General features: G+C 42.8%; 1 protein-coding gene across 4 annotated transcripts in view; it reads right to left on the bottom strand.

Moving 5' to 3' along the window:
• Positions 1–25,957, bottom strand: part of LOC124174371 (neuropeptide CCHamide-1 receptor-like) — a 69,490-nt gene that overhangs the window by 3,388 nt on the left and 40,145 nt on the right. For 2 of the 4 annotated variants that reach the window (XM_046553453.1, XM_046553454.1), the window contains 6 exons: positions 10,936–11,081; positions 9,282–9,560; positions 6,289–6,481; positions 5,984–6,117; positions 4,979–5,164; positions 2,858–3,108 (listed from right to left, as the gene is read on the bottom strand). In XM_046553453.1, coding sequence (XP_046409409.1) covers positions 2,858–3,108; positions 4,979–5,164; positions 5,984–6,117; positions 6,289–6,481; positions 9,282–9,560; positions 10,936–10,953 — 1,061 coding nt within the window. In that variant the 5' untranslated portion in view covers positions 10,954–11,081. Of the gene's footprint in view, positions 1–2,857; positions 3,109–4,978; positions 5,165–5,983; positions 6,118–6,288; positions 6,482–9,281; positions 9,842–10,935; positions 11,082–25,957 lie in introns of all 4 variants that reach the window. The other 2 variants (XM_046553455.1, XM_046553456.1) reach the window with 2 other exon arrangements.

Below are 25,957 nucleotides of genomic sequence, written 5' to 3'. Positions count from 1 at the left end.
TCTTGAAATGCTTTACTTTGGAGGGTGGTTTCACCCCCTTAAAGTGTTTAATGGCACAAAAAAAACCGTGTTACTTAGTCTTTAGTCTACTATAACATATTACAAAATAAATCAAATCGGAGAGATCGACCTGGGATAAATTCCTTGTTAGTGTTGCGCGGAATATGCAATCACTTTTTTATTATGTAATTAGTACCGAAGAAGGTCTTGCTTTACGAGCCGCGTGTAGAGAGTCCTTTCAATCAGTGTAACGGAGGAGACCAAAACCATTGCTGAGGCTTGAATATCATGTCATATCCAATAGCTGCTAGGGCAGGCGGATAGAAACGTGTCTATCATAGATGATTATGAGTGGAGTTGAATGGTCGGTGGGATTCCGGATGAGCGGATGATAAAACTGTAAAAGCGTGTGACAAAGGAAAGCAGAGTAACTTGGGGGTGGCAACCAGCTTTTCAGTTGTCACTCAGTGGGCAAGAAATCTTTTGTTACCTGAGTTGTATCCTGTTTACGATTCCTGACCGCTGAGCACAAGCCCCAATGATATTTGTACGAATGCTTTGATACGCATGACGACGCAGCGACTGAAGAGGAATAGAAGCGATCGATTCCAAAAGGGGATGTTGTTGACCCATACGGAATAAGCAGCCATATAGACTTCTTCAAGTTCCACAAAACTGGTTCACAGATCCAAAATCTATTCCTTTTTTCCATTTCATTTTGATACGTGCAGGTTCGAAAGGTAAGCCTACTGATTGACTTTCACCTTGATCGCACCGCCGAAATGTTGGGTAGATTGGCATTTTGAGGGCCGAGATACCCTCAATCGGCTACAAAGCTGACTGGGGTTGACTTTGGATGTTGGACTGTCTTCAGTTTGGATCTACTTTCGGGAGCGACCAAAATCCAATCAAAAGTGCCTGTCGCAAAACCGAAGACGGTTGACCCTACAGACAGCCCCATTGACCCCTGGAGATCAATTTGCCCTCAAGTTTCACCCTAACTTAGTATGATCCCAATCAGAGTTTGCCTAAGATTTTTCCTATGGTACATGTGCCTTTACTTTCGATCTTTATGCGACTTCTTGGAAGATTTTTTTCCCTCAACATTCAACAAGAAGCAGAGGCGCGTGCTTTTATGGCTGATCGAGATTGAATGGCTGCTGCTTCGTAATCGGCTCTCAATATTGAAAAACGGCTTCAACGCGTTCTAGCTACATCAACAATTTTATCAAGGGAATACTTTGTGTTCGTGAGGGGGAGGATAATTTACTTCATTATGCTACAGGAGAGATGAATTTTACGAAGTGTGAGAATAATAGTAGAAATTTTCTTTTTTTTTTTCATCAACAAAGTACTGCCCAGTTTTGTAGCGAAATGTTTCGCACGATTTAGGAATGAGACGCTTCGAAGCACATAGAAAGAAAAATGGCAAGAGGTTAAGCCTTCAATTTCAAACTTGTCGATACATATATTGCTCGCCATTTAATTTGCGAACGAGAAATGGGAAGACTACGTCACATGCGGACTTTGTGCGGCTTCTTTTTTCCAACGAATTATTCAAGAGCGACAAATTCTCATAACCTTCGGACAGTGGGAGGGTTACGAAAATTTATCCGACGTCGAATGCGGTAAACATTCACCATGAGACTTACGCATAACGAAAGTCTGAGGACCAGCCCTTTTCTCTCTAAACTGCAAACTCGAAATTGTTTCAAAGTAGATAGTACAAATAACAGGGAAAGCTACAATTAGGGCTCAATTTATGGAACCAAAGGCCTGCTTTGTGCAGATCTCCGTCGCTCATAATCTATATACCGACATGTCTCTTCGAAGGTTTATGCGATCAGAAACCAATTTCGATCTCGGTATTAATTAACTCTGTACGGGTATATATAACGGTTATTCAGCGATAAACGTGTATACACAGCGTATCAATAACCTTATCACACGGCAGAATTGACGATTTGACAGCATATCGTGGAAGGTGTTATGACACTGCGCGCGAAGCTCTGAAACAGCATCGCCACGTGTTCCCGCAAATTCTGTTATACTCCGATATCAATTTACTCCGCCAGAGCGGCGTATTAATTGCAAAACCGAAGCTATTGCAAAACTTGGCTAAATTTACTAGTAGACAAATCGAACCGCATCTCGCGTTTGATTACTTCTGAAACGGCCGAATGACGAGCAGGTTTTTCCATTTCTTTTCATTCTTTATTTTTGCGATCAAATAAACGTCAAGCATACCTGTGGTAGTTCACCCTGCGCATCTCCACCATCAGCGGTGGAATCAATTATTCCACCAGGTATTTGAAATTGGCGATAAGGGGATTTAGGGACAATTGTACTAACTTCTGAAATCGCATTGAAGTTATTATCTCACCTCAAAGCGTATCATCGACCGCGCTTAAATTAGTCAGGCTCAAATCATGTCTGAACCCCAGATTCTGTGCGGTTACTCATTACGCGGTATTAGGCGTAGACAGACGAGTAAATTCAAGGGGTTGAATTCAAGCTTCACTCTCAAGATGACCTGAGACAGAATTCGTTCTCCCCGCGACTTTTGAGGCATAATCTTTTACCGAGCAGCACTTTGCCCGCGGTGTTGAGTAAACAAATTTACCCTCGGTTATCCTCGCGATCAGGGGAGGGAGTAAAAGAGGCGTTTAACTTCTGAAACGTCGTCTCCTCGTTTGACCGCCTCTGGGTTATTTTAATCTATTAATAGAGTTGCGTTCGGAAGGTGTAAAAGCACGGACTGAAACGACTTCCCGTCATTGCCACTGCAGAAAATAAACGGGGAAGGTTCAGTGCGTACAATATGTTGTGTATATTACGTACAAGGGTGAAAGCTCACCTGTTGAAGTACTTTCTGAATGTCCCGCTGACGAAGTAGAGAGCGATGGGGTTGATGCAGCTGTTCATGAAGCTCAGACAGAATCCCAGGATCCTAAACGCGTGCCAAAAGGCGTTGTAGTCCTGCTGGGAGGTCGGGTGGATGTAGAACCACAGCATGAACACGTGCTGGGGGAAAAAGCAGATGGCGAAGACGACGACGAACGCCATGACCATTGTCGCTACCTTCTTTCTGGCTTTGACCTGTTTCACCTGAAACGTAAACGTAACATTCCGTTCGGTCCTCAAGCTGGTAACTCGGCCTCTAACATGGAATCAATAAGATGTGGAGTGTACTCGATGTCGTACCGTACAGTAAACGACCTTGCCAATAAAGTTCCATCGAGGACGAGGACGATGCGCGTACACTTTAGGATCAGGCCAATCGGAAGGCGTTATTGTTGAAACAATATTCCACTTTTATTGATCATAAAATGAATCAGGAAGATCCAGCCCGACTTTTGTACTGGATTTAGCGACCGAGGATCGCTGTCGACAGCTGAATTAGTTGAATTATAGCTAAATCTACTAATAACTGTCATTTCTTTCAAAGCATGCGAATTCTGGTTCGCTTCTATTTTGCTTGTAGATCGTTAAAACCAGCTCGATAGCGGTTTCGGGTCAATTACCTGGCTGTACTATTTTCAGGAAAAAAATACCGCGGGTTTTTAAAATTATTTACGCCACCGGTATATATTAGAAGTGCAAAAATAAAACTGTCCAGACTTCGGCAACCGAGCAAGATTTTACGAGGAGGAAATAAATCCGATTGCAGAAGCTCTAAATTTTCTTAATCAACTAGAACGTTCGTGATCCGTTAAAAAGGGCCAATAAAAACCATCCATTTGTTCACCACACGGTGTCCAAATTTAATGGATTCATTGCGGCAGGTATCTTTCGACATAAAAAGAACGCGCTATCGCGTAATTATTTCAAGCGAAGATAGCTTGGAAAGCTCTGAACAATTTTGGGGATACTTTTTCACCGGAAAAGGATGTTATTTGGTCGTAAAAAGCGGAATTGGATCGAAAAAGAAACGCCTATCCACCTTGTTAGCTGGATCAGACGCAGCGGCGATCGCGAGCGTCTGGTTCACGTGAGCGGATTGAAAGATTGCGGTGTTAAGCTATTTAAAAACATCCGATCAACCCAGAGCTATTTATCATGAAACACGATATATTTTCTATTTGCTTCTATTTCCATCACTGATTGAGATAATAATTTTACGAGAGTCGTATAACGTCAGTTTTACGAGCACATGTCTTTCCACCGATATCCCGGGCTGGCTCAGCTTGACTTTGCTTGCGTTTATTACGAAGCTACAGATCGATGTCCTTGGAAATACCTCAGGATTCATACGTGTCCAAGGATCGAAGCCGAGAATAATTATAAACAAAGTGAACTGTACGATGTTTCTTCCACCTCGAAACACCCCTGGGCTGTAATTCAACCATTTATACGCGGTTTACGATTTAGGCTGTAAAAGTGCGAAAGTATCGCGGTAACTGCAGTGTTAAAAAATCTCTGTAAATTTTACGGCAAGGTATCCGCATCAAGTGATGTGAGAGAAAAGAGAGGTAGGAAATTTCAAAGTCTTTTACTTTATTCACGAAGGTCTGGCGTGTCTCGGATATTTTTGCGCTTCCTCCTTCTCCTCCGCCTCCTCTTTTTACTTTCAAATTTTTCACTCCTTAAAAGTCAGTCATTTTTCATCCTCTAGAGCTAGTCAGGCGGCCGACAGATTGACCTTGTCATCCTGGTTTATTATTGCGATTCTAAACATCGGCGAGGGATCACTTAAAACTTCGGGCCAGTAGACTAGACGGGATAGATACGAGGTGGGAACAAAGTCCTGTTCGCAGTTCCGAGATGCATGCGCACAAAAGAACGTCCGAAACTCGAACTGGAAGTTTTGGAAGCGAGAATTATCCCAGGCGTATTACAATTAAAGTTTAAAGGATGACCCGAGTCGTGACGCTGCACCTCAGGATCCTCTCCAAGCCGCAGGACGACGGCTTTTCTACAGCGTTATCTCCATTAAACCATTGAAGAAAAGAACAACAGACTTAAAAGTTTTCCTTACACTGGCTCGGACTTGGCACTGCATCTCTCCAGGCATGTTCCTCGTACTCTGAAACAGATGTCTCGCCATCAGCAGATAGAATACGCCGATCACGGCGAGAGGGAGCGCGTAGTAGATGAAGAAACGGCAGATCAGCACTATCCTTGGATAATCGGGGCCGAATTCCTCCGGGAAGGGATAGCAAGTCTGAAAAAATATCGACAATTAAACGAGCTCCGACGGTTCGAAGAGCTTGGAAATTAGAAATTTAAGGGGTTATACGCAGTCAGGTGGTCGGAAACGAGCGATTTTTCAAGGATTTTTGATAAAGAGATATATCGATTTGTTAATATAAAAATTTATATACATATTGGGGTAACATTGAAATTCGTTGTGATATTTTTTATTTGTAAAAATAATGATTTTTAAAGCTGGTATAGCTGGTCTCCCAGGGCATCTCTAAAAAAGAGCGTCTTATATCTAATAATATATCTGGACTGGATCATCCGAAATGAAAAAACAAAAAAGATTTAGTCAACATAAGGTATTATCTGGTCTTTGATCGAAGGAATAAGCAAAAGTACATTTTTAACAAAACGACGATTTATCAAAAAACAAAAACAAAAATCAGTCTTCAAAGTTTCAAAGTTTCAAAAGCACTTTCGAACGCTCCGGGGCGTCTTTGCGAATGTGCGCGTAACTTCGAGAATATTTGTTGGATCAACAAGAAATTTTCTGTGTATATACTTGAACATATATGTACACTGCGAAATTGAAATTTAAAAAAAATCGATTTTTAAAACATCCCGACCGGGTATCACCCCTTAGTTTCTTCTACCCTCTGGCTGTATCGTGAACGCTACAATAACTTTTTGCTTACGAAGATAACGAATTATCGAAATGAAAATTTTGAAACACACACACACACACTTTAGGTAGGTTTATTAAAAATAAGACAAGCTGAGAGCAGCTTTCGCGAAGAGACTGCCTTATAAATTGCGAGGAATTGTTTGCGCTTGAGCTCACCTCAAAGATCACCTTCTCATTCACTCGCAGCACTTTGAGGTAAGAGAAGGAAGCTGGAATAGCGCAAATGACGGCGAGTATCCAGATCATGATGGCTATGACAACGGTGAAGCGCGTCGCTCGGCGGCCGCCGCCTGCGGGGAAAAGACCTCGATAAGCTGTGGGTGACTTTGATTCATCCTTTCTCCTCTCCTCCGCAGCCTTTAACGTCGCCGTTTTATATCCCTCGCGTTATTACGAACAAAGATAAATAATTACCGAGACGGAAATTAAAAGAGAGGACCTTTGACTAGCCGAGAACTTACCAGTCGCGTGTAGCTTTCGCATCGGATCAACGATGGCGAAAAATCTGTCAGCCGAAAGCGCGGTCAGCGTGAAGACCGAGACTCCGATTGAAACGTCTTTCGCGTATTCTGAGATCTTGCACAAGGCGAGTCCGAACGGCCAGGATTCAACGATGTAGACGGTGAACGTGAATGGAACGCACGTTAGAATTACCTGTGGATCAGAAAACGTTCGATTTAAAAGCAGTCTCGACGCTGCTGTCGCGGTGTTGGAAAATTTTATTCGCCTTTTCATGACTATTCACGAATGAACGATTGCTTCTATTTTAGTATGCATTTACGTATTGCGCTATTTCTCATCTTTCAAATCGCACAAAATCTATTTTCCCGACGTAAATTTCCCGCCCCGCAGCGTTTGCAGATTTTTCTGAAATTACGGGACTTGCAGAACAGGAAGACTTCTCAAACCTCGGGACAAATATTGCAGACATTAAATTAATGACGCTGAAAGGTTTTTCCAGGTTGATAAAGCGAGTTCGAGTCACTACTGCGGCCAAAAAATATCTCCGTCAAGACGCTCGTGGGTTATAAAAAGATCCAGCGATTTGTTCGATTCAATCGTAAAGAGTGGAGGTAAACAGAAAAAATTGATTGAGACACGGTAGTAAATATGTACATCAAATCCCTCGATAATTCACATAAATAATGGAAAAATATGCCTGATAATTCATTCATGGGGGAAAAAAATATATTCTTAATTCAGGGACAGAGTATAAAATATTTCTTAGATGATTATTTCACCCCTTCTCCCTGCGGTCTGCGACAGGGATGATATTTTGTCTTCCGCAATATCTTTTATATTGAAATTTTAACCCTTACCCTTTTGCGTGGTAGTTTCCGAAAATAACATTTCGTATTCTTTTCGGTCCCACCGCGTTTTCGGAATGTCTCCATAAATCTTGATGCGTGGGTGTATGTGCGCGTCGTCAACGAAGATTGGACAAGCTTTATGGGGGAGTCGATAACCGAGTGGACGAAATACAAGTTTCTAGATTTTCTCAACTTTGTTAGACCGAGACGTCAGTGTTTATAATGCTCGTACAATACGCGTTTGTTCAAATTCGTTATGGCGTTAACAAAAAACGAGGGAATTTGAATGCAGCTCCTTGCCCGAGGTTTCTACCAGAATTGACCAACCTCGAAGGGTTTCATGCGTTACGAACGAGTCGGCCCTACCTGTGCGATCTGTGGAAAGGTTTTGTACTTCACTGACAAATTGAGGAGGGAGAATGCCGTAATTATGACTTATTAAAACAAACAGTTCAAAAGTTAATCATGATCGTGATTTTTATTCGATTTGAGAGTTGGAAATGCGCAATTAGGTATCACTCGTTGTAGCGTCAGCGTTGTATCGCAAGCTCCACTTCGGGTTGGGGATAACCGATATCATACGCTCCACTTTCTCTGCTAAAAACTTTCAATTTACATTCACACATGCAAGTACAAGTCTACATTGAAAAAATAATCCTTTTGCGAAGTTTCTTTATAAATTATTGTTATCGGTAAATGGATTTTCCCAAATTCTCGCAATTTCTGCTTTTTTCAAAGGGTTCAATGTATTTCTCCAAATATGGCGGTTACACTTGTTCCGTTAAAATGAGAATCCATTTTATTCACCGGAGTAATGATTGCAGGCTTTATGATTACGCATCAATTTCATTTCGTACTTAAGCGCGATGAAGTAAAAGTAAGGAATAGCAGGCCAAGCGCCAGTCGGATCTGAAATTGTTCTGGAAAGATGCCTTTTTATTACAGCTTTCCGATCGTCAAATTTAATATGACCAAATCAGTTTAACAATGAGGAATTTTCCTGAACAAAGAAAAATTGATCGAAATGTATGTTGAGGGATAAAATGGAGTGGGCGTAATGTCTACAGACGAGAGATGTTCACGCTGATTTCAAGGTGTCTGTTTGACGGAGAATAAAAAAATTACCGGGCAAATATCAAGCGCAGAGTTAATATCTGCGCGAACGAATTCCAATCACACGAATGACTGCTCCAATTATACTGGTCTGCAAAGAAATTTTTTTTTTCTTTCACCTTCTTATTATTATGTGTAATTATAATAGATTTGATGCTGTTGGATCGAAATATAATAATAAGAATTATGTACCACGTATACGTTTCATGTAATGTTTTTTTTTTTTTTTTTGACAAAACGGTATTTGTGCTTACAAATTATAATCGAACACTAATGATAGCGACGATATTTATTAAACAAAAAGTTACAAAGTCGAAAAGTTAAAACATTAAAATAGTCAGAAAATCTATCTACTAGTATAATTATAGTTAATTTGTCTCTTTCTTTTCGTACCGCGCGATATGAAGTCACAACGAGAACTGCGCAGGATCATGCATTGGTGTGAAAACAACGTTGAGCAGTATCTTTCTTTCTCCTTACATCATTTCGAACTAGTTTTCTATGTACAGATATTATTTAAATAGATTAGTGAAAGAAGCGTAAATGCTAAAACAAAACACAGCAAATTTTGACTTTCGAACAATCAAACAATAATAAAAAAAAAAAATCATATCACGTAATGTACACGTGAGAGCGAAAAATTGAAAGCAGATATTGATTCGGCACATTGAAACCGTCATATCTATAATATCTTTTTTTTTGGAAGAAGAAGAAGGATTTCGTTGCAGACCTGTATTATATGTAATCAGCGTTTCTAACACGATGGCTACAAGGTCGCCAACATATCATTTTCCCCGACCGTCCATCCTTGCTTACAGAGGATACACATTCGACACTTCTATAAACTACGAAAACGTCGCTTTTTCCAAACGCTATAACATCGTGAAGCCCATTTGTTCCTTGCTCCGTTCAACTTGTGGTAATCGTGGCAACTGACGGCTATCGGTACACCGGGTATATCGGGTACAGCAGTATCTAGAAATCGGCGAAAGATTGAAATCGTATTATTCCTCAATCAGGATCAGACTTACCAGCAAATCACCGAGCGCCAAGGACAGCACGTAGGTGTTCGGCACGTTGCGCATATTGGCGTGGCGAAGTAGAGTCAGGACCAGAGCACCGTTGCCGGCAACACCCACGACGAGGATCATGAGGAAGACAACGGGGACGATGTAGGTCTCGGGCCGAGAACTGTAGGGGATGTATTCCTCCTCCGCGCACTCGCTCCCATTGAAAGAGCAGTTTGAGGCTTGGGAGATTAATGGCAGCGTCGTGTTGTACGCCATGGCGAGGTGTGATTTAATTTCGCCCTAATGTGATAAAAGTTTGCCCACAAATCACTCGCGACCTTCGGTGCAGCGCGCTGAGCCTACCGAGTAAATAAACGTAGTCTGCCAACACTTTTGGTCAATTTGTACACTTCGAGCATCCGGGCTTAATTCGCGTCGCTCGAGTAGCGGTTGGTTAATTACGGACTGTTTGTTGCGGACATCTTTGCGTGGGGTGAAGTAATTATTCCACGCATAAAATTACCCACCCGGCTCACGAATCTTTACGAGCCGAGGTATTATACGTCTTACCGCCTTGAGCACTGGCAGTCAAACAATAATCAAGATAAGCAAAAGAATCGAAATTTAAATTAAAACTGGGATTAATTTTTCTCCTCCTTTTACGGCTTCCTGATTAGACTTGTACGGAAATTCTTTAATCAAATGTTATTACTTCTTTTTTCTGCTGCTGCCGCGATATCGCCATTGTTATCATTTCACTTTTCATCTTCTGATTTATTCTTTCGTTACCTACTTTCGATTATTTCGCGGAAATTTTTCAGAGGATAAAAGTTAACCCCAACTTTGCGGAAACAGCTTGCGAAGACCTCGACTGCTGGCTACCTCTCAAGTTCAAACTGCCTTTTCCAGCGAATTCTCTCAATTCCGTGCCCCCATTCAAATAACAGAAACACCGCTGCACGAACCTCGAACTGGCCCTTTTTACTTCGCTCACAAAGTCAACCTTGCACTACTTTTACCGCCAGGCTAGTTACATTGAACAGTTGAACCTCACGGTCCGGTTCTCAACAGTACCGTCGTTTTTGATTGTTTTTTATTTTCGTTTCTTCGAGTCAGTGATAGTCTAGGATCGAAATGCTGTTCCGCAACATTCACTCTTTTGTATACACGTAGGTGAACGCTGATATTGATTAATTATTTCAGCACGCTCGAAAGCCTTCGACTATAAACATAAGGCAGGGCAAGTTAGGAGGGTAACATTCCCCACTGTAGTATGACTGTAAGTAGGAAAGTAAATCTCTCCGACAATTCGGCGTAATTGAATTCTTGTTCATCCGATACGCTGCTGAGCCCCGTTTATCAGGTGTCCTTATCTTCGTTGCGTTTACCTTTCACGGTGGAAACTTTATACAGATTCAACAGTCACAAACAGAAAATCCGTTAAGCTTAGCCAATTTTAATCTATTTATTTTCAACGCTTGCAGTTTTATCTTTCAAGTTGACCCGGATTTTCTTTCGACCCATTCATCTACCGTCTACTGATTATCCGAGTTCAACGTCGACTTTTCAAACTTTTCGATCCAATGAATCAGGCACCGTTCGTTTACCCGAGCTATGCGGCTCTTCCAAGTTATACCTCATCGTCATCTCTTGCGTTACTCGGACAGTTTCTTACCCCCTTCCCATTACCCATGAGTTTCGAAGGAGAACCTTTTCCTTCCACCTTGGAATGTCGTCGATTCAAGACATGCCTCCCATCCCTATCTCAGACTTTTCTTGCTTCTTTACTCGCCGCCGACGTTTTCTGAATAACACGGGAAACTGGAACAAACAATGTGATTCGTCAGTCCTAATTAGTTTTCTTTAATTACGTATTCGTTTGTAAATTTTTTTTTCGTTTTTTTTCTCTCCGTCAATACGGGGGGAAAAATTCATTCGGAGACCGCCCAGGCATAATAATGCGACAAAATAAGCAGACCAGACGGCAAATTCTACTTTGGGATTCAAAGTAGGTACGGATCAGAAACGCGTAACTGACAGAACAAGAAGTGGAAACTAATTAGCGAATCATGAAAAATTTATCAACAAACACGCACACACACACAGACACACGCTCACATACTGTGCGGCGAATTGGTTTGCCGTCCAAACGAGGGCTGAGGACGCTTTGGTTAGGATTATTTGAATCTTCGTTGAAGAGGGGGGCGAGGTGATCAAATTCAAAGCCCTCGCGGCCCTCGCCAAGTGGTACATGCTGGGAATTTGATAACCAAACACTTGATCCCACCATCGCCGGGGATGTCAAACACATTACGGATGCTCCGCGACTCTCTGATTGATAATTACATAGTATACGCACAGGTTTTCCGTGCGTACAAAGAAGAAACCTGCGAACATCAATTCGTCTCTACCTTGTAATTATTTTCACTCATTGTCCATTGACGAAATTAACAATCATAGTTTTCCACTTGGGTAGAATTTATTCAGGACGTATATCGTTCGTTTGGCAAAGGGGCATAGAAAAAAATTAATTGTAAGACGAGTTAAACTAGTTTGAAAATAATAAAAATAATGGTGATAAAAATTCTAATTTCCAGGAAAATGAAATCGGTTCCTTGAGTAACGTGTTCCAAAGTAGATGGAAGTTCACTTAAATCCAATATGGCGGGAAACGGCTGAGAGGATTCCATTGGATTGATTGGTAAGTATATACGTATGTACTTATGCTATTGTTATTACATATGATGAAGACGATTTATCTTGACCTTGACGACTTGTTGATTAATGTTATTCTTGGATATGAAGGTCGTTATTACATATGTACTTTGAAAAATTTTTAAAGATTTGAGCAGATAGTATTCTATTTTTTTAAACGTAACTCGACCGTTATTGTTCCATATTTTGGAGAAGGATCGTTTCGTTTTTTCTTATCTTTTCTGAATCGTAAAAATACGGATAAAAAGCAGGGAAAAAACGAGACGCTTGTATGAACCCGTCAAACAGCGTGCTCCTTATGCAAATTTTCTCTAATAAAGTGCGTCGACGTGGGAAAGCTATGAAACGAGAGCTTAATCTCCGATAAAAAGGGTTTGAACAATTTAGCATACCTACCCTTGGACTAAAACTCGCCGAGTAAGCTCTGCGATCGGTGATAAAAGCTAGACTTCTACAAATTAGAGGTACTTGCCGCCCGGGAGATTTGAATCAAGTCTAGGACTATTTCTGATTTATACTATCTCTACGGCGCGGTGTTTCGCGTACGAGAGTTAAATGGAGCGGGCAAAAACAATGCTAACCGTAAAATAGGAGGGGGGAAATTAATTAAAATTACGGGACAGCAATCTCGTCCACGGATCAGCCGGCAAGAGCGTAATCTGTACAACGCACGAACATTTTTTGCAAAGTTTTTAACGAATACGCTTTTCGTTCTGCGTCTCCAACGCAGCGCTCGCGTCGGTTCAATTATTCAACGGCTGATCAAAGATTCGGACCGAATGTAGATTAACCGTTGAACTAGTAGAGTGGATGGACTCAAGGATGTGCAAAAACTTTACTCTTTAGTCTGAGTAACGAAAAATTATACATTTTTTGATAGAGAGAAGGATAGAAAAGTCAACACGATTTAGGCGCTATGCCAGCCCCGTTTAATATTAATTACAAAATTCAAAGACGGATCACCTCATCGGTGTTGAGAAGAGTTTATCACGTTACCGTAGACGGGTAATACGCTAGATTAGTTTAATATAACGAAGGCCTCGAATACCTGTCTTCAAAGTTTTCATAATTTCTTATAATTTGTCAGGACTGGAATGTAGCCGCTGTTACTAACTTTAGCAAATTATTAATCTACGAAAAATGAATGTGATTACAGGCATGCGGATAATTCGTTGAAGGGTTGGTATTAATGCTTGAAATCGGCGTGACACTTTTACGATATAAGTGAATAAAATGCAAAGTTGGAAGATACTTTTGAAACGATTTGTCGAAAACTTTTGAGAGCCTTCTGTCGTTGACGGAAACCGCTGTAGATGCAGGTTTAATATAACAACAGAATTATACATATCGGAACGTATATGAAACGTGCAATTCTTCTTTCATGTAAAATTTTATTACCTTTTCCTCGGCGAAATTGAATCGTGCATTAGCTTTCATACAGCTACTCGCGTTTGAAATACGACTACGAAGTCACTAAAAAATGGTAATAATGACAATGTTAAACCGTGATATTCCAATCGATCTAACATTGTACAATTCACTTTGCAGTTTATCATTGAAAACGCGATCCGATATTCCGGTGCCATATCGTCAGTGATATATGCACTTGACTCTCGAACTCGGTACGTATGTAATATTCAATAATCCGGATCCTGTAACCGTAAGCCGAGTTTAGTTATCAATGTACATGCACCGTTTGATCGACCTTGGAGCACTAAATTATACATGTACCCATTCGGAACGATCTTATTAATTGATTTCCGACGCACCGTAGGTATCTTGAAAATAGTCCAGCACCGATCGAATTACCGAAAATTTTTGCAAATGTGGTAAAACATTATGAAAACAGCGATTTTTTGCAATTGGATGCGTGTGACGATAAGACTGGCGAGAATGCACAATTCGGACCAAGTAATTTGGCTCGTTCAAGCCTGACCGTCAACGGTCGAGTTTAAATGTGGGGTTGAATCGAGATCAATGGAGGGTAAAACTAGAACTAAATTAACCCCCTTGTCTCTCAAGTTAGAAATTCCCGTTAGATTCCCGTGTTTCCTGTCGCGATTCATTAGCAGAACTCCACCGTTGAGAGTGCTTTCAATTAGCGAAAATCCTCACCGACGAATTTCAATGCCATGCGAGCAGTGCAGCAGTGCAGAAGCGCGAAATTTCAGGGAATTAGTTGAATCCACTGCAGTAAGTCTGGTCCTGTTTTTATTCTGACTGCATCGACGAGAATGAATTGGACGTTTTAGCCCGGCACTGCCTTGACGCGAGAATCGCGGTGTCACTTGCTGAAAATAGCGTGAAAACAGGAGCTTTCACAAAAATTGGCTGATAATAAAGCTAACAGCTTTTACAGGCTACGCGCCTACGTCATATCTGCCCTCGTGCGAAACAGGTGGTCCTCGGATGCAAATTTTTTCGAGCTATTTAGATCGTTTTTTCACACGTCAACATGTACGAAGCGTCTTCTTCCACTGGAGGGTATTGGTGGTCCTTTTGCGCATCGGGGGAGAAAAGTAGAAGGAATAAAGCACCTAAGGGTAGACTAGTTCGGAAAGTGCCTGCGAAGTTTGAACTCCCTTCTTCTCAATCCCCAAATATACACACCGTGAGTTCTACGTGCTGATCAAGAGATTAGGGTACAATTCCAAGCTAATCCGACGCGGACGTCGGCGTCATAGCCGGCAGGTATAGACTGTGTACACATACATAGCTTCACTGGGGATAAAGTTTATGCGCTTGAATTTTCCGAAAGTAAATATTGTTCTTTCATAAACGAGCAGCTCTCACTTACACCGTACGGTAGGGAAAGTCTGCGATGTTTTAGCGTCGAATAGTAGGTAGAAAATCCAGCCCACATCGATGTTCCAAAAACTGGTCAAGCAAGAGCGAAAAATGTCTAACCGCAATCAGCAGGGTAAACGGTCAAGTGCACTCGTCAAAATTCAAAATATCGACAACTCCGATCCGCATGACATTGCTAACAAATATGCTTCCCTGGTTCGTGGCGGGGCTTTGGTGAAAATGTTTTACCACCTTTTACAGGGATATTTGAAATACGAGGGTTGGAAAATAATCAGTGCGCTCGAGTCACTGAGTTCCTTGAGTAACCGGGAAGGTTTGTTTTATCTGAAAATAATTCTTTGTTTTTTGGAGAAGTGCAGTTTTCTGGAAATATCGATTTACGTTACAGAGGTATGGATGTATGGGTAATGTGCAGGCAATCGAGATTTGCGATGCCTAGATGCAGCCGATCGCAATGTTACTTGCCCCTTGAGGCCCAGAGGGAAATGCTGCAGAATCTTATCGCGAGATTGCGGTACATTGCAGACGTCAACTTACTATTAGATAGTCTTTGGATGGTTGAGAGGCCGTAATCCGCTCGGTGAAGCGTGATGAGAACTTGGGATTTGGTTTACGATCAATAACTCAGTTTCTTTCTCATTCCGTTTTTCTCTTTATATTTTTGCGCACTCGGGGGGACGCGTGTTATGTACAAGTAAGTCGTGACGTCAGCAGCGGATATTTCATATAAGGGGAAGAGAAGCCGGTCTCGTAACGATGCGGATTTTCACATCGCGAGCCGATCTACCTTACACTTAATTACCTTTAGCGGGGTAGAAAAGTAAGCGATATATGGGATAAAAAATTTATCTTGTAACAGCAACGCGGCGAAGGAAGTGCGAAGGGTAAAAGTCCCTGCAGCAGGATCCTGTCGGAGTTATAAGAGTCATTTCCTTCTGCGGCCAACGTGTCGATAACGACGGTGAACGTGCTCCATATATTATATGCGTAGCAGATAAATAACAACGTTTCTTACGGCTTTTATACGAACACGCTCTGATGGCGGAAAAATATGGTTCGCCGGTTGATATTCCGCGACCTCCTGTTCGCTATTAAATCGTATTATCGTCGTTGTTTTCCGATTACCACAATCTAGTGTCAATATAAGGATGATTTCGTTATACGGCGTTTCGAAACAAGTCGGACAAATCAAATGACGCCGATATTACATTTAGCCGGAAGTTAGGTCGGCGATGGAGGCGGTGCAGTAAGATTTGGCAGGAATCGGGCAATTTATGTTGCTCGCGGTTGGCAATCGTGCCAGCATCACACCCTATTTCGTAAAAATAAATGACCTCCTATCGTTTTGTAAATATACTTACAGCTTAGCCGTTAATGGCAACCACAGTACGGCTTTCGTTCCTATCGAGCACTGCGTACCTGAATACGGTTCCCCCCCTCCTGCTCACCGCAGGAACGACGAACATCCATCACACAGAGTGAAATATCGTTTAAACTGCTCCGATAACGCTGTGTACGTCCCACGTGGTATCAATCCGTCACTGAATTATTATCGTCTGTTAAAAAACGACTCTTTCGACGTCTCCAGAAGTTCGAGGATCTGGTGTCGAATCCAAACTGTATTAATTCCCTTCTCATTTGCTACCAGTCATATCGATTTCCTCGATCTATAAGCTCTGTAATGTAGAGACGCGAGATCTCTGGATCGTGATCGCATTCATCTGGATCATCGTAATCGGCGAACTTGGACGAGCCGGGACGTAGGTCCGTCCTGTTCTTCGACTGTCCTCCAATATCGAGGCGGCATAATTTTCCCGAAGTTATACAAACCCTCCCAACATCAATTCCACCCCGGTATCACAGTTATCGCAACGCGACGCTCGAGTGAAAATCCTTGCTACGATCACCACCGTCACTCGAAGGGATATCTTGGAAGGGACAGGGTTCGCCGTCTTATCTGGCACGTGGACCAGTCAACGCCCGGATGTCCTCGGGCACCTCTGCGGAGAGCGTCAACACTTAACGGACGACTTCACACGGGTCTTTAGGAGGACTCGAGACTCCGGCCGTAAACCGACCCGGACATTTGGGGACAAGGCTGACCTCGGTTTTTGATTGATGGCGCGTGGAGACCGCTTGCTACGTGTTACCGTATAATTGGTTAAACTACGTTATCCCGCCTCACGCGACGACGTGAGAATCGATACGTGCTGACTTGTGAGTTGTGACAGTCCTGCAATAAATCTGTTTGCCTGCTTTCGCCAATTTTTTTAACGTGCCTCCGTCGAAGGGAATCTGGACCGCGATTTCGGCATTCAGGGATTTGGACGTATCCTTTTGCGATGAAAGGAGGAAGGACTTGATCGAAACTGAGGATTAGAGATATACGAGTGAAAGGTTTTCGCGTTGAGTACTGGGTAAATAAAGATTGCGAAGTGTTACCATTATAGCTTATCGAAACCTTTTACTCGATCGACAGAAGCATTAGACAAATATTTCATTCGTGACTCACGTTTGCACGTTAATTTGTTATAAGCATCGGTATGTTTTTACTTCACTCACCATTTCTAGATCATCAAAGTTGACCGGATTTTTCGGATACGAAGGCGATCAGCACTTGGAGTAATCCAGGTTCCGAAGCGTAGCGGAGATTTTATACCAAGGAGATGACAGGGTCGTGGTTATCCTTAAAAGCTTGTCAAAGTTGTCGTGCGCGCGGAAAAGGCCATCGGAATGGACGATGGGGGGTGGAGAAAGCGCAAAATCCGAGGGTGCCACAGAAAGTGAGTGCGACAGAGATAAGAAAAAAAGTACTTGTGGAAAGTAGCGTGGCAGCAGCTTCCTAACGATCCTCTTACCGTACGGAAGGAAGAACTGACTGGGTAAAAGTGTTTCCCCTTAAAAATGGTAAATTTACGACGCACGCTAATGACATAAGCATGCCGACTCAAATCGCATAAATTATCGCAAGACTTTTTTGAAGGACCCGAAATTTATACGTTTCTTGAAAAGTTTAAATAAAACAACCAATATCGCGTTTGCTAATATGCGATTGTAATATTTTATCGAATCATACGGCCGGCAAACAACTCGAAAATTTATTTCACGGACGGTGGATCGAATCCCATCACACACCCACGATAAGCGGGTATCAAAGTGTCACCTTGGATGTCTGAAAAAGCTGATCCGATGCTCGATCAGAATTGTGTGAATCGCAAGGATCAGGTAAAGAGCCCGACAAAAGTGGCGATCGAAGCATGGGTAAAATAGTCCGCCGAAGGTGCAAGGGCGAACTATTCGATGTACATATCAGAAATGACGAAGGAGAAAATTCCCAGAATTCTCGCATGACCGGAATCCGTATATAAGCGAGGTAATTAGCCAGGCGGCATGCACGTGGTGATGAGAAGCAACGATTAATCATGTGAATCCCGATAGCTGGTAGCCTTAAATCACTGGTAATCGAGAAGAAAAAAGATACCTCGAACACGAGATGTAACCTTCGGCTGATTCCGGGTGAAACCGAGGTAACTTACGACTGGTGAAAAAAAGGTTTGGCAAGTGATTTGCAATAAAAAAAAATAAATAAAAAAAAAAAAATAAATAAATAAAAAAGTCGAATACGTGGATGTTCCGAGTTTCTGATCTAAACTCCGTAATTCCGTTTCGACTCGGGGTTATAAATAATGCTCAGAATCCCTCCGAGAATTTGAATTTCAGATATTCAACCCCCGCAATAACGGTCCGACAGTTTTCCGGACACGTTTTCCATAACGGCGTTGCAGTGACTTCGCCTGATTACTGATCACAATATTTTATAATGGAAAACCGTGTTTAACAACGTGTCGGAAACGGCGGCAGGGGAGAGAAATCTTTTGATTACAACGGTGCGGATTTAACCGCGTCTTTGGTACTGTTGGGAATTTTTATTCCCACTATCAAAAATGCACCCTTCCCCTTTTCCACCCAGGCTCGTCAACGATCAAGTCCATACATCATGGACTCGGCGTACCGAGCTTAACAAGGGGGCGAATTCTAGGCCGAGACGCGGTTTTTTGGCGAGTCGAAAAAGGCGAATATTCGATGCGGCAAATGAACCGCGGCTAACAGGTCTCGATGGTGCTCGGGCGAATTTACATGGAGAAAGACGCCGGCGTCTATTCGACGCAACTCTGTCAACTTGGACGTCAGCCAGACGGGTAGTTAAGCTCCCCTTGTGTCTCTATTCTACTCGGCGATGAGTTAATTTTCCGACTATCTCCTCTGCTGTCTGACAATTAGGTACATTTCTCGGCTTTGCGCGAAGCTCCGCAATCTGCTTGTGAAGCCGCGCCGGGTGCTTGAAATCGGTGAAAAGGACCGGCGCCAGCTCCTTTATCGCGATGGTCTTTTCCCTGAACGCCGTCCTCTTATCGGGCTCATTGACGCTGGCTTATTTGTTCCATTACTTTCGCCAAGTGGCGAAAGCGCTTATTTATTACGCCGCTATTTTATCTCACGAATTCGTGCGTCGATTACTAGAATTGTTTGAATAACTACTCTAAGCCTGGCGAAATCCATCCATTGATTTTCTACTTTCAGTTTCAGCCTTGCAACCTACTCCAGAATGTGAATTCATTTTCCGGTGTAACCTAGATTCACTCGCGATTGTCTCCATTGTGACATCGGATTATTCCCGAAGAACGTGACGCACTTTCTGCAAGCTCACACTTTTTCTCTCCAGTCCTGGTCTTGGATCGTTACGGTAGAAAGCTTGTGAGGTAAACGTCCCAGTTATCGACCCTATTTCAATTATCGACATTGTTTGGTTGTATCTGTTCGATCCTTAGTACTAAAATGTCTAAAAAATAAATTTGTAGTGTTTAACCCTCTAGCGATTGATTTCAGGCATCGAAAAATTCACAATTCGTATCGTCAATTTATAATTTTGAAAAATCGTAGGGTCAATAATTGGGTCTAGACGCGTTAATAATCGGTTCACTTGTCCTAGTAAATTCTTCAAAAGCCAAACTCCACAGACCAATTCCAATATATTATTTCGGAATAATGACAGTTCGAGTATCCGTTTCGAAGAGGTAAATTGTGTAGGCGTCTTACAGGCGCATTTGCCCCTTGACTGCAGGGGTTGCGACCCTCGAGTGCTTTGCGATTGGTCTGATTTAGATAGCGCGTGGGTGCAGGCAGGTTGCTCGTTTTTCGGCGGTCTCCGTAGGTTCTTGGTGGAAAGTCGACACGCACTTCTGCGAAAAGGCGCTAATAATAAACGGGGGTGGTTTACGGCGTAAAGTATGAAGAAAGAGGCCACGTTGGTTGAATTAATTTTTTCCAGTCGTACAACTCAGGCCTCGCGTGCCGGCTGCGACAGCAATTTTTTACCGATTAAATCTACGCGACGAGCCGTCTGCGTAGCTTTGGTTTAATCCGATTTTAACATTGGCCCGATTTATTGTCCGCACGTTGCGAGATCGTTCACTGCATTGGGGATTTTTTGACCGCTGGACGAAACCGTCGGCTGTATGTCAGCATAGATATTTTCAACTTTGGAGATATTTTAAAGCTACACACTTGACGGCGCGTAAAAAAACCCGACACATCTTCTCCCAAAGCTGATCCCTTTTGCTGCGGATCATGTACTGACGATATGTTGAAGTATTCAGCGACTTCTTTGTATAGCGTCGGGAGAAGTCAGATCCTCCGTTGCGATCAACAGACCGTATCGCATTTTTCACGGTAAATATTTTTACACACACCGCCATGAACCAACCAGCTTACTTTATACTCAGCGCGTTTCGGCACGGTTAAAAAATACGCTTAGAACTTTCACGACGAGGAAATTGAATATGGCCATTTTCGCTTTGATGTGTGTTCAAGTTTCCGCCGTTATAACCGCACCAACATAAGCCTATTATGCATTCGAACATGCCCGGATTCTCGCGGTTGAGAAATCCCACCACGACATCTTTCGCGACGGTTATTTCGACCGTTTGTAAGAGTCACTCGGTGAAATGAAATTGCCAGTTTTAAGCTTTCAGAAATTCGCTTGCTCTTTGCGGAACGAGGGCGCAGCTTTTTGTTTCGTTGGATTTTTCTCGATCCGTTTCTCGGTGAGCGTAGTCAAGTTTTACGATTGAAAAATTCTGAAGAACGCTTTGTTTGACCTCAGATATTTCCGCAACATTTCGTTTTCTCTTTATGCTTGACTGATCACTCAGTCGTTAGTTCTTCAAAGAATCTGAGGTTTAGATCGTAAACGCCCGTGTGTCGATCAAAATGATCGGCCAATTATTACTCCGGATATAGATTCGGTTGCATTCGTTGGGCTTGCAAATTCGTATATCATTCAGTTTTGGCACGAGCCGCCTCTGCAGTGCCGAATACGGTACATTCTGGTAAAATAACGAACAGTCGGATCGGCGAGGCATTTTCAAACAACGTTTCAAATTTATTGTCCCATCTGTTCGTTTGAGGTTTTAATTGGAACGAGCGTCGCGGCTCCTGCGAGGGTGAGTGACGTTTAAAAATGTGTATGCGTGCTTGACTGAAAATTCTGTCACGTCAAGCAGCAGCAGCAGCAGGAGCCCCGTTATTATTATATATCGCTGTCAAATTGTCATGCACCAGCCGTGATTTTCCTTGGAAATGAATATCAAAATTCAGGTTATAGTATTTCGTTCGTCCTTTGTACTCCGAATTGTTATTTACCCTCCTCCGGCGCGTCGAGGATCGGGCAAATTTCACACACCCTCCCGGTATTCATTGTAATAATTCAATCAGGACTGCAAGATGCCTGAAGCTCGGCTCTTGCGGCCGGAGGAGGATCTTCGACCTACGCGGATGCAACGGAAGCTCGAACTTCCGCACTGGTAATTAGAGTAACAGCCTGATGTCATTTTACAGCAACTGCGTCACTGCTACGAGGCGACGACTCGTATTGTATCGCGTCTCGCTGTCTGGCAAAACGTGTCCAGAACACCCTGCGTTATTCTTTTCATCCCTGCAACGACCTGGATATACTTAAAAAAAATTCGACTGCTTGACGCGACGTGTTAGAATTATCGGAAAAATTCGGGGATTTGGCCAGATTTTTCTTCTATACACGAGTATGTCGATTACTTTGGGGGTTGAGCGCGAACAAATTTCGACATGGCTAAAATAAGAACCACCCTAATACTCACTACTCACCGCAATGAAAGTGGATGAAAAATTAAGAGGAGGAGAACGGGAGGACTTTTTTCAGACGCGGACGTGTTCAAGGGGGTGAAATTCGGTACCAGTGAAACGGCCCTGCGGACGGACTTGGCTCGAGAAATCCGCTCAAATTGTGCATGACGCAGGGATTCGGGCTGGGACTCTTCCTCCATGTGCAGGATCGTCTGTTTCAACTACAACGCATTTCAGCCTCGTTAGCAAAATTGGTTAATGCGGCCTTTGTAACCTCAGTATCGACTTTGAAGACGAGCTTGCAAGTTCTTCTCATTAGTTAGGCAAATCCGCAAGCCGTATATCTGTTACAAACATGGAAACTACACAATTATTCGTTTTCCACTAAAGGAAAGGGGCCGGTTTCGACGGTGATAATAATTTTATTAACAACAGAAGCTCAGATATGTTAATTCCGGAAGTCTGTAATTATTGCGGTCATCGCGAGAGGAGTTCTTGAACAGGCCCTTGCTCGGTTCGTCGTTAAAATGATCTTGTTGAAATTTCGTTCGGCGTGTCGGGTTTCCGGGCAGCTGCTCGATCATGCTGCCGCCGAAAGTGAAGTCGGAGCATCTCGTACGGGGTTGAGTTGTAATTTTCCGGGTGATATAGGTACCCCCGAGACGAAGGTGGCTCTGACACTCACCGACAACTTGATACCGTTGTTCTTCGGGACACGTTAGCGATACGACAGAGATGAATCTGAGGAGCCTACGGCTTCCGGTTCGGTGAACAATGTGCTTCGCAGTTCGGAATGACTTGCCGATTGTACGGAGAGACGATACCGATACCGGATCGATCCGCCTCTCGGGGAATTACGCGAGTTGAAAACTTACTACGAGATAAGGTTGCACACTTGAAAATTTTCCCAATTAAATTCTCACCGTCTCTCCTTCTCTCCCTTGAGGGAGAATCGAGGAAGAACAATAGCAGCTGCGAAGCGAATGTGTTTGAATTTCTAATCAGATTCTCCGATGGGACTTTTCGCAGATAATAACGATTTCCCCGCTTCTTGGTTCAAAGCTTTAAATTCGCAGCTCTGAGTTTTAATATCGCCGAGTCGATATTTCAGTATCAGATATTGTCCAACGTCTGGAATACCTCGGAAATATTCGAAGATATTCACAGAAATTCCGGGGATGATTTTTCGAGGGGTTGGCGCAGCTTTCTCAAAGCTGTTTACCGGGTCTGCGACGGTAAAATTTCGTGTAAATATGACGGCGTGTAGCGTGGCTGCGGTGGGAGAAAAAAAAAAAACATCCGGTGACCCACCGTGGTAAACAAAAAGTCGTGTCATGCTGGGAAATGAGCCAATAAATATTTAAAGCCACTCATGTAAGGCAGAGGCGTAAAATTACGTTGGAACTTCGTCCAAATACTTCCGTAGCCTCTGATTCATTTTCAGTGGTTCCTTCGTCTATCCACCTTTCCTCGCCTTTCTCCGCCTCTCTCCGCATTTTGTATATTTTACTTTATTATTCTATATTTTTCCCCCCTTGACGCATCACGTGACAGGCTCGCTAAAGGTCCTTATCAGCCTCGTGTGGGAATCGTGGCGCCCCACAGCTATTAATCAAGCGACGAGCGAGTGGAAATGAGCAAGGACAAGAGATAGGTGTAATGCACATGCTGTAAATTCCCGCGATACATACTTGCCGGAGTTTTCTCCCGGCGCAGATTCGAAGCGCAATTTTTTATGTCTTTGAGCTAAAAGGCGGACGACGCCGAACTCCCGCGATGTATAATGGCTGTACGGGCTGGTAGGATGTAATTGATTTTTGCAGCAAGGAACCAGAGGGAAAAGTAGAAAAGGGAATAAAAAATACCGCCACGTTATAAACTGAAAATTTGCTACGCCGCCGAAGCTTTCAGGGCGCTCTATTATACTTAAAAAGGTCATTTTAAACGCACTCGGTAGTGGTGCCTGCAGAAACCGTGCTTCGGACGAGAGACGCTGCACTGTATACATTTGTTTTTTTTCAAAATAATGTCAAAGCATATTGTATAAAGCTTTTTTCGCTTGACGCGAGGAAAGAGCTAAAATTGGTTGGATTTATCTTTTTAGCTTGAGTCGTTTGTAAATATCGCCGTTCATCTTGCAGCTGTTTGTTAGAACGATCGGCGTAAGAAGTTTAGGTTTTCAAAATCTAACGTGAACCTGCGCTCCTCTGCTGGAATATGATTAATGTAAGGGGAAAATCGCGGGGTGATAACCGGGACGGAAAAACCCGCTAATTGAAAGTCTTGAGAAGAGAATATTAAGCTGAAAAGTTTTTACACATCTAGTTTCACGGTTAGGTGACAAAGAACTCTGCACTGTACTTCTTGCAAAAAGTGAAATTTTACGATCATTCTTCACAGTTTACATCGCCGCCCATCCACTTTGCGCAGCTATGAGGCACGTCGTTGGGATCATGACAAAAAGTTTGGCGAAATTCTCTGCGTAGGTCGGATTAGGTGTCAAATAGTCCAAGTTCAGCTCTACCCAATTAGGTTTGCCCGGTCCCACCTTCTATAATTAACAAGTTTATTTCGCCGCATGTTTGCTGCACTCGGTGCAAAAAACAAGCTTTGATGTTGAAGTATCATAAATTTTTTGTCAAATGTTCAAACTGACTCAATCGGCTCGCCAAAAACTTTCGCCCACTTTCATGTCTGTACACTAAATTTGGATCCATCGCAGAAAGAGAGCCACGTTATTCGATAATGGAAAGCCCGTCGTAGCTTTCAAAAAGTTCAAGGCCGTCAGGATCATTCCGAATTTCAAATTCCGTGTGAGATTTTTAGCTGATATACATACTCGTGTAGACGATGACTTGGGCGCCGTATAAAATTTGTGTTATATCGGTCCGACGGAGTTTTCGTTTTCAGGTTATTGCCAACGGCATGAAAAATTAACCCACGAGACTGCAGAGGAGGGTACGAATTATTTGGAAAAAAGATAAAGAAGCGAGAATTTCAGGGAGATTGGAAGGGAAGAGAAACATACATTGTTTCCAGTTCTGCTCCCGAAAAGTCTTTCCAGCCCCGTGGGAATGAAACATTTCAATTACCAGAAAGAAGATCAACCCGAATCAGACAGACGTACTTTCATATCTCCAATGCATCAAAGCCAAATGCGGGCTCGGAATTTGCGCACCCTGCTTCTCTCAGTGTAGAGCGGTTAATTTCTCCTCCATACATCGCCCGAGCCTATACGAGTAAGTAACCCGGGAGCTTTCGCTTTCGCGAGCTTTTTTCCCTCTCCCGTGGTTAGGTAAAACTCCATGGTCTGATAGCCTGCAGTCGTATTTTTGACATAAACAAATGCCTATCCGACGTAGACGGAAAACTTGAAGAAAAAGACGAAAATAATTCCGTAGGGCGTAAAAAATGTCTTGGTGAGTAATCTGTAAGAACTCCGGTATCTCGTTGCTGCACCGTTGCCGTTATTGCCGTTTCACGTATCTGAAGTTACTAACGTTGAAACAAAAATTACTGTCTTGCACCATTAGAATAACTCGAGAAGTTGACTTTACAAAATCTGAGATTGGTAACGGTTTCTTGAATTTCAGGCAATTCTCTAAATTTGCAAATTAACGATTTTTTTTGAAGTTGCATCGGTACAATAACGTTACAAACTTCAGCCTGATGCCGTCTTGCAAGAATCCTTCTGCATTTTCCACGCGGGTTTGTGAAACTGATCGTTAACTATACACTCGTTGAGTCACAAAGTTCACTTGGCTGTTTATTCATCATCGCGTAATTCCCGTCAATATTTTTGACGATGCTGAGACTCCACGGATAAGGGAACCGTATAATACTCTACCTTCAAATTGCGTGGAAAATGTCATGTGAACAGAGCGGGTTTTTCCGTTTGGAGGGTTTGACTCGCAGCCCATTTCCTCAAAGAAAAACCCGTGAGAACCAAACTTGTGTGAGAAGACACGGTGGGTTAAAATTTGCTTCTTGGCACAAGGCCGAATGCATACGGC

Source organism: Neodiprion fabricii, chromosome 1 (genome assembly GCF_021155785.1).
Source record: "Neodiprion fabricii isolate iyNeoFabr1 chromosome 1, iyNeoFabr1.1, whole genome shotgun sequence".
Taxonomy (NCBI): domain Eukaryota; kingdom Metazoa; phylum Arthropoda; class Insecta; order Hymenoptera; family Diprionidae; genus Neodiprion; species Neodiprion fabricii.
The sequence above is the reverse complement of the archived record's forward strand: the minus strand, read 5'-3'. Positions and strand labels throughout refer to the sequence as shown.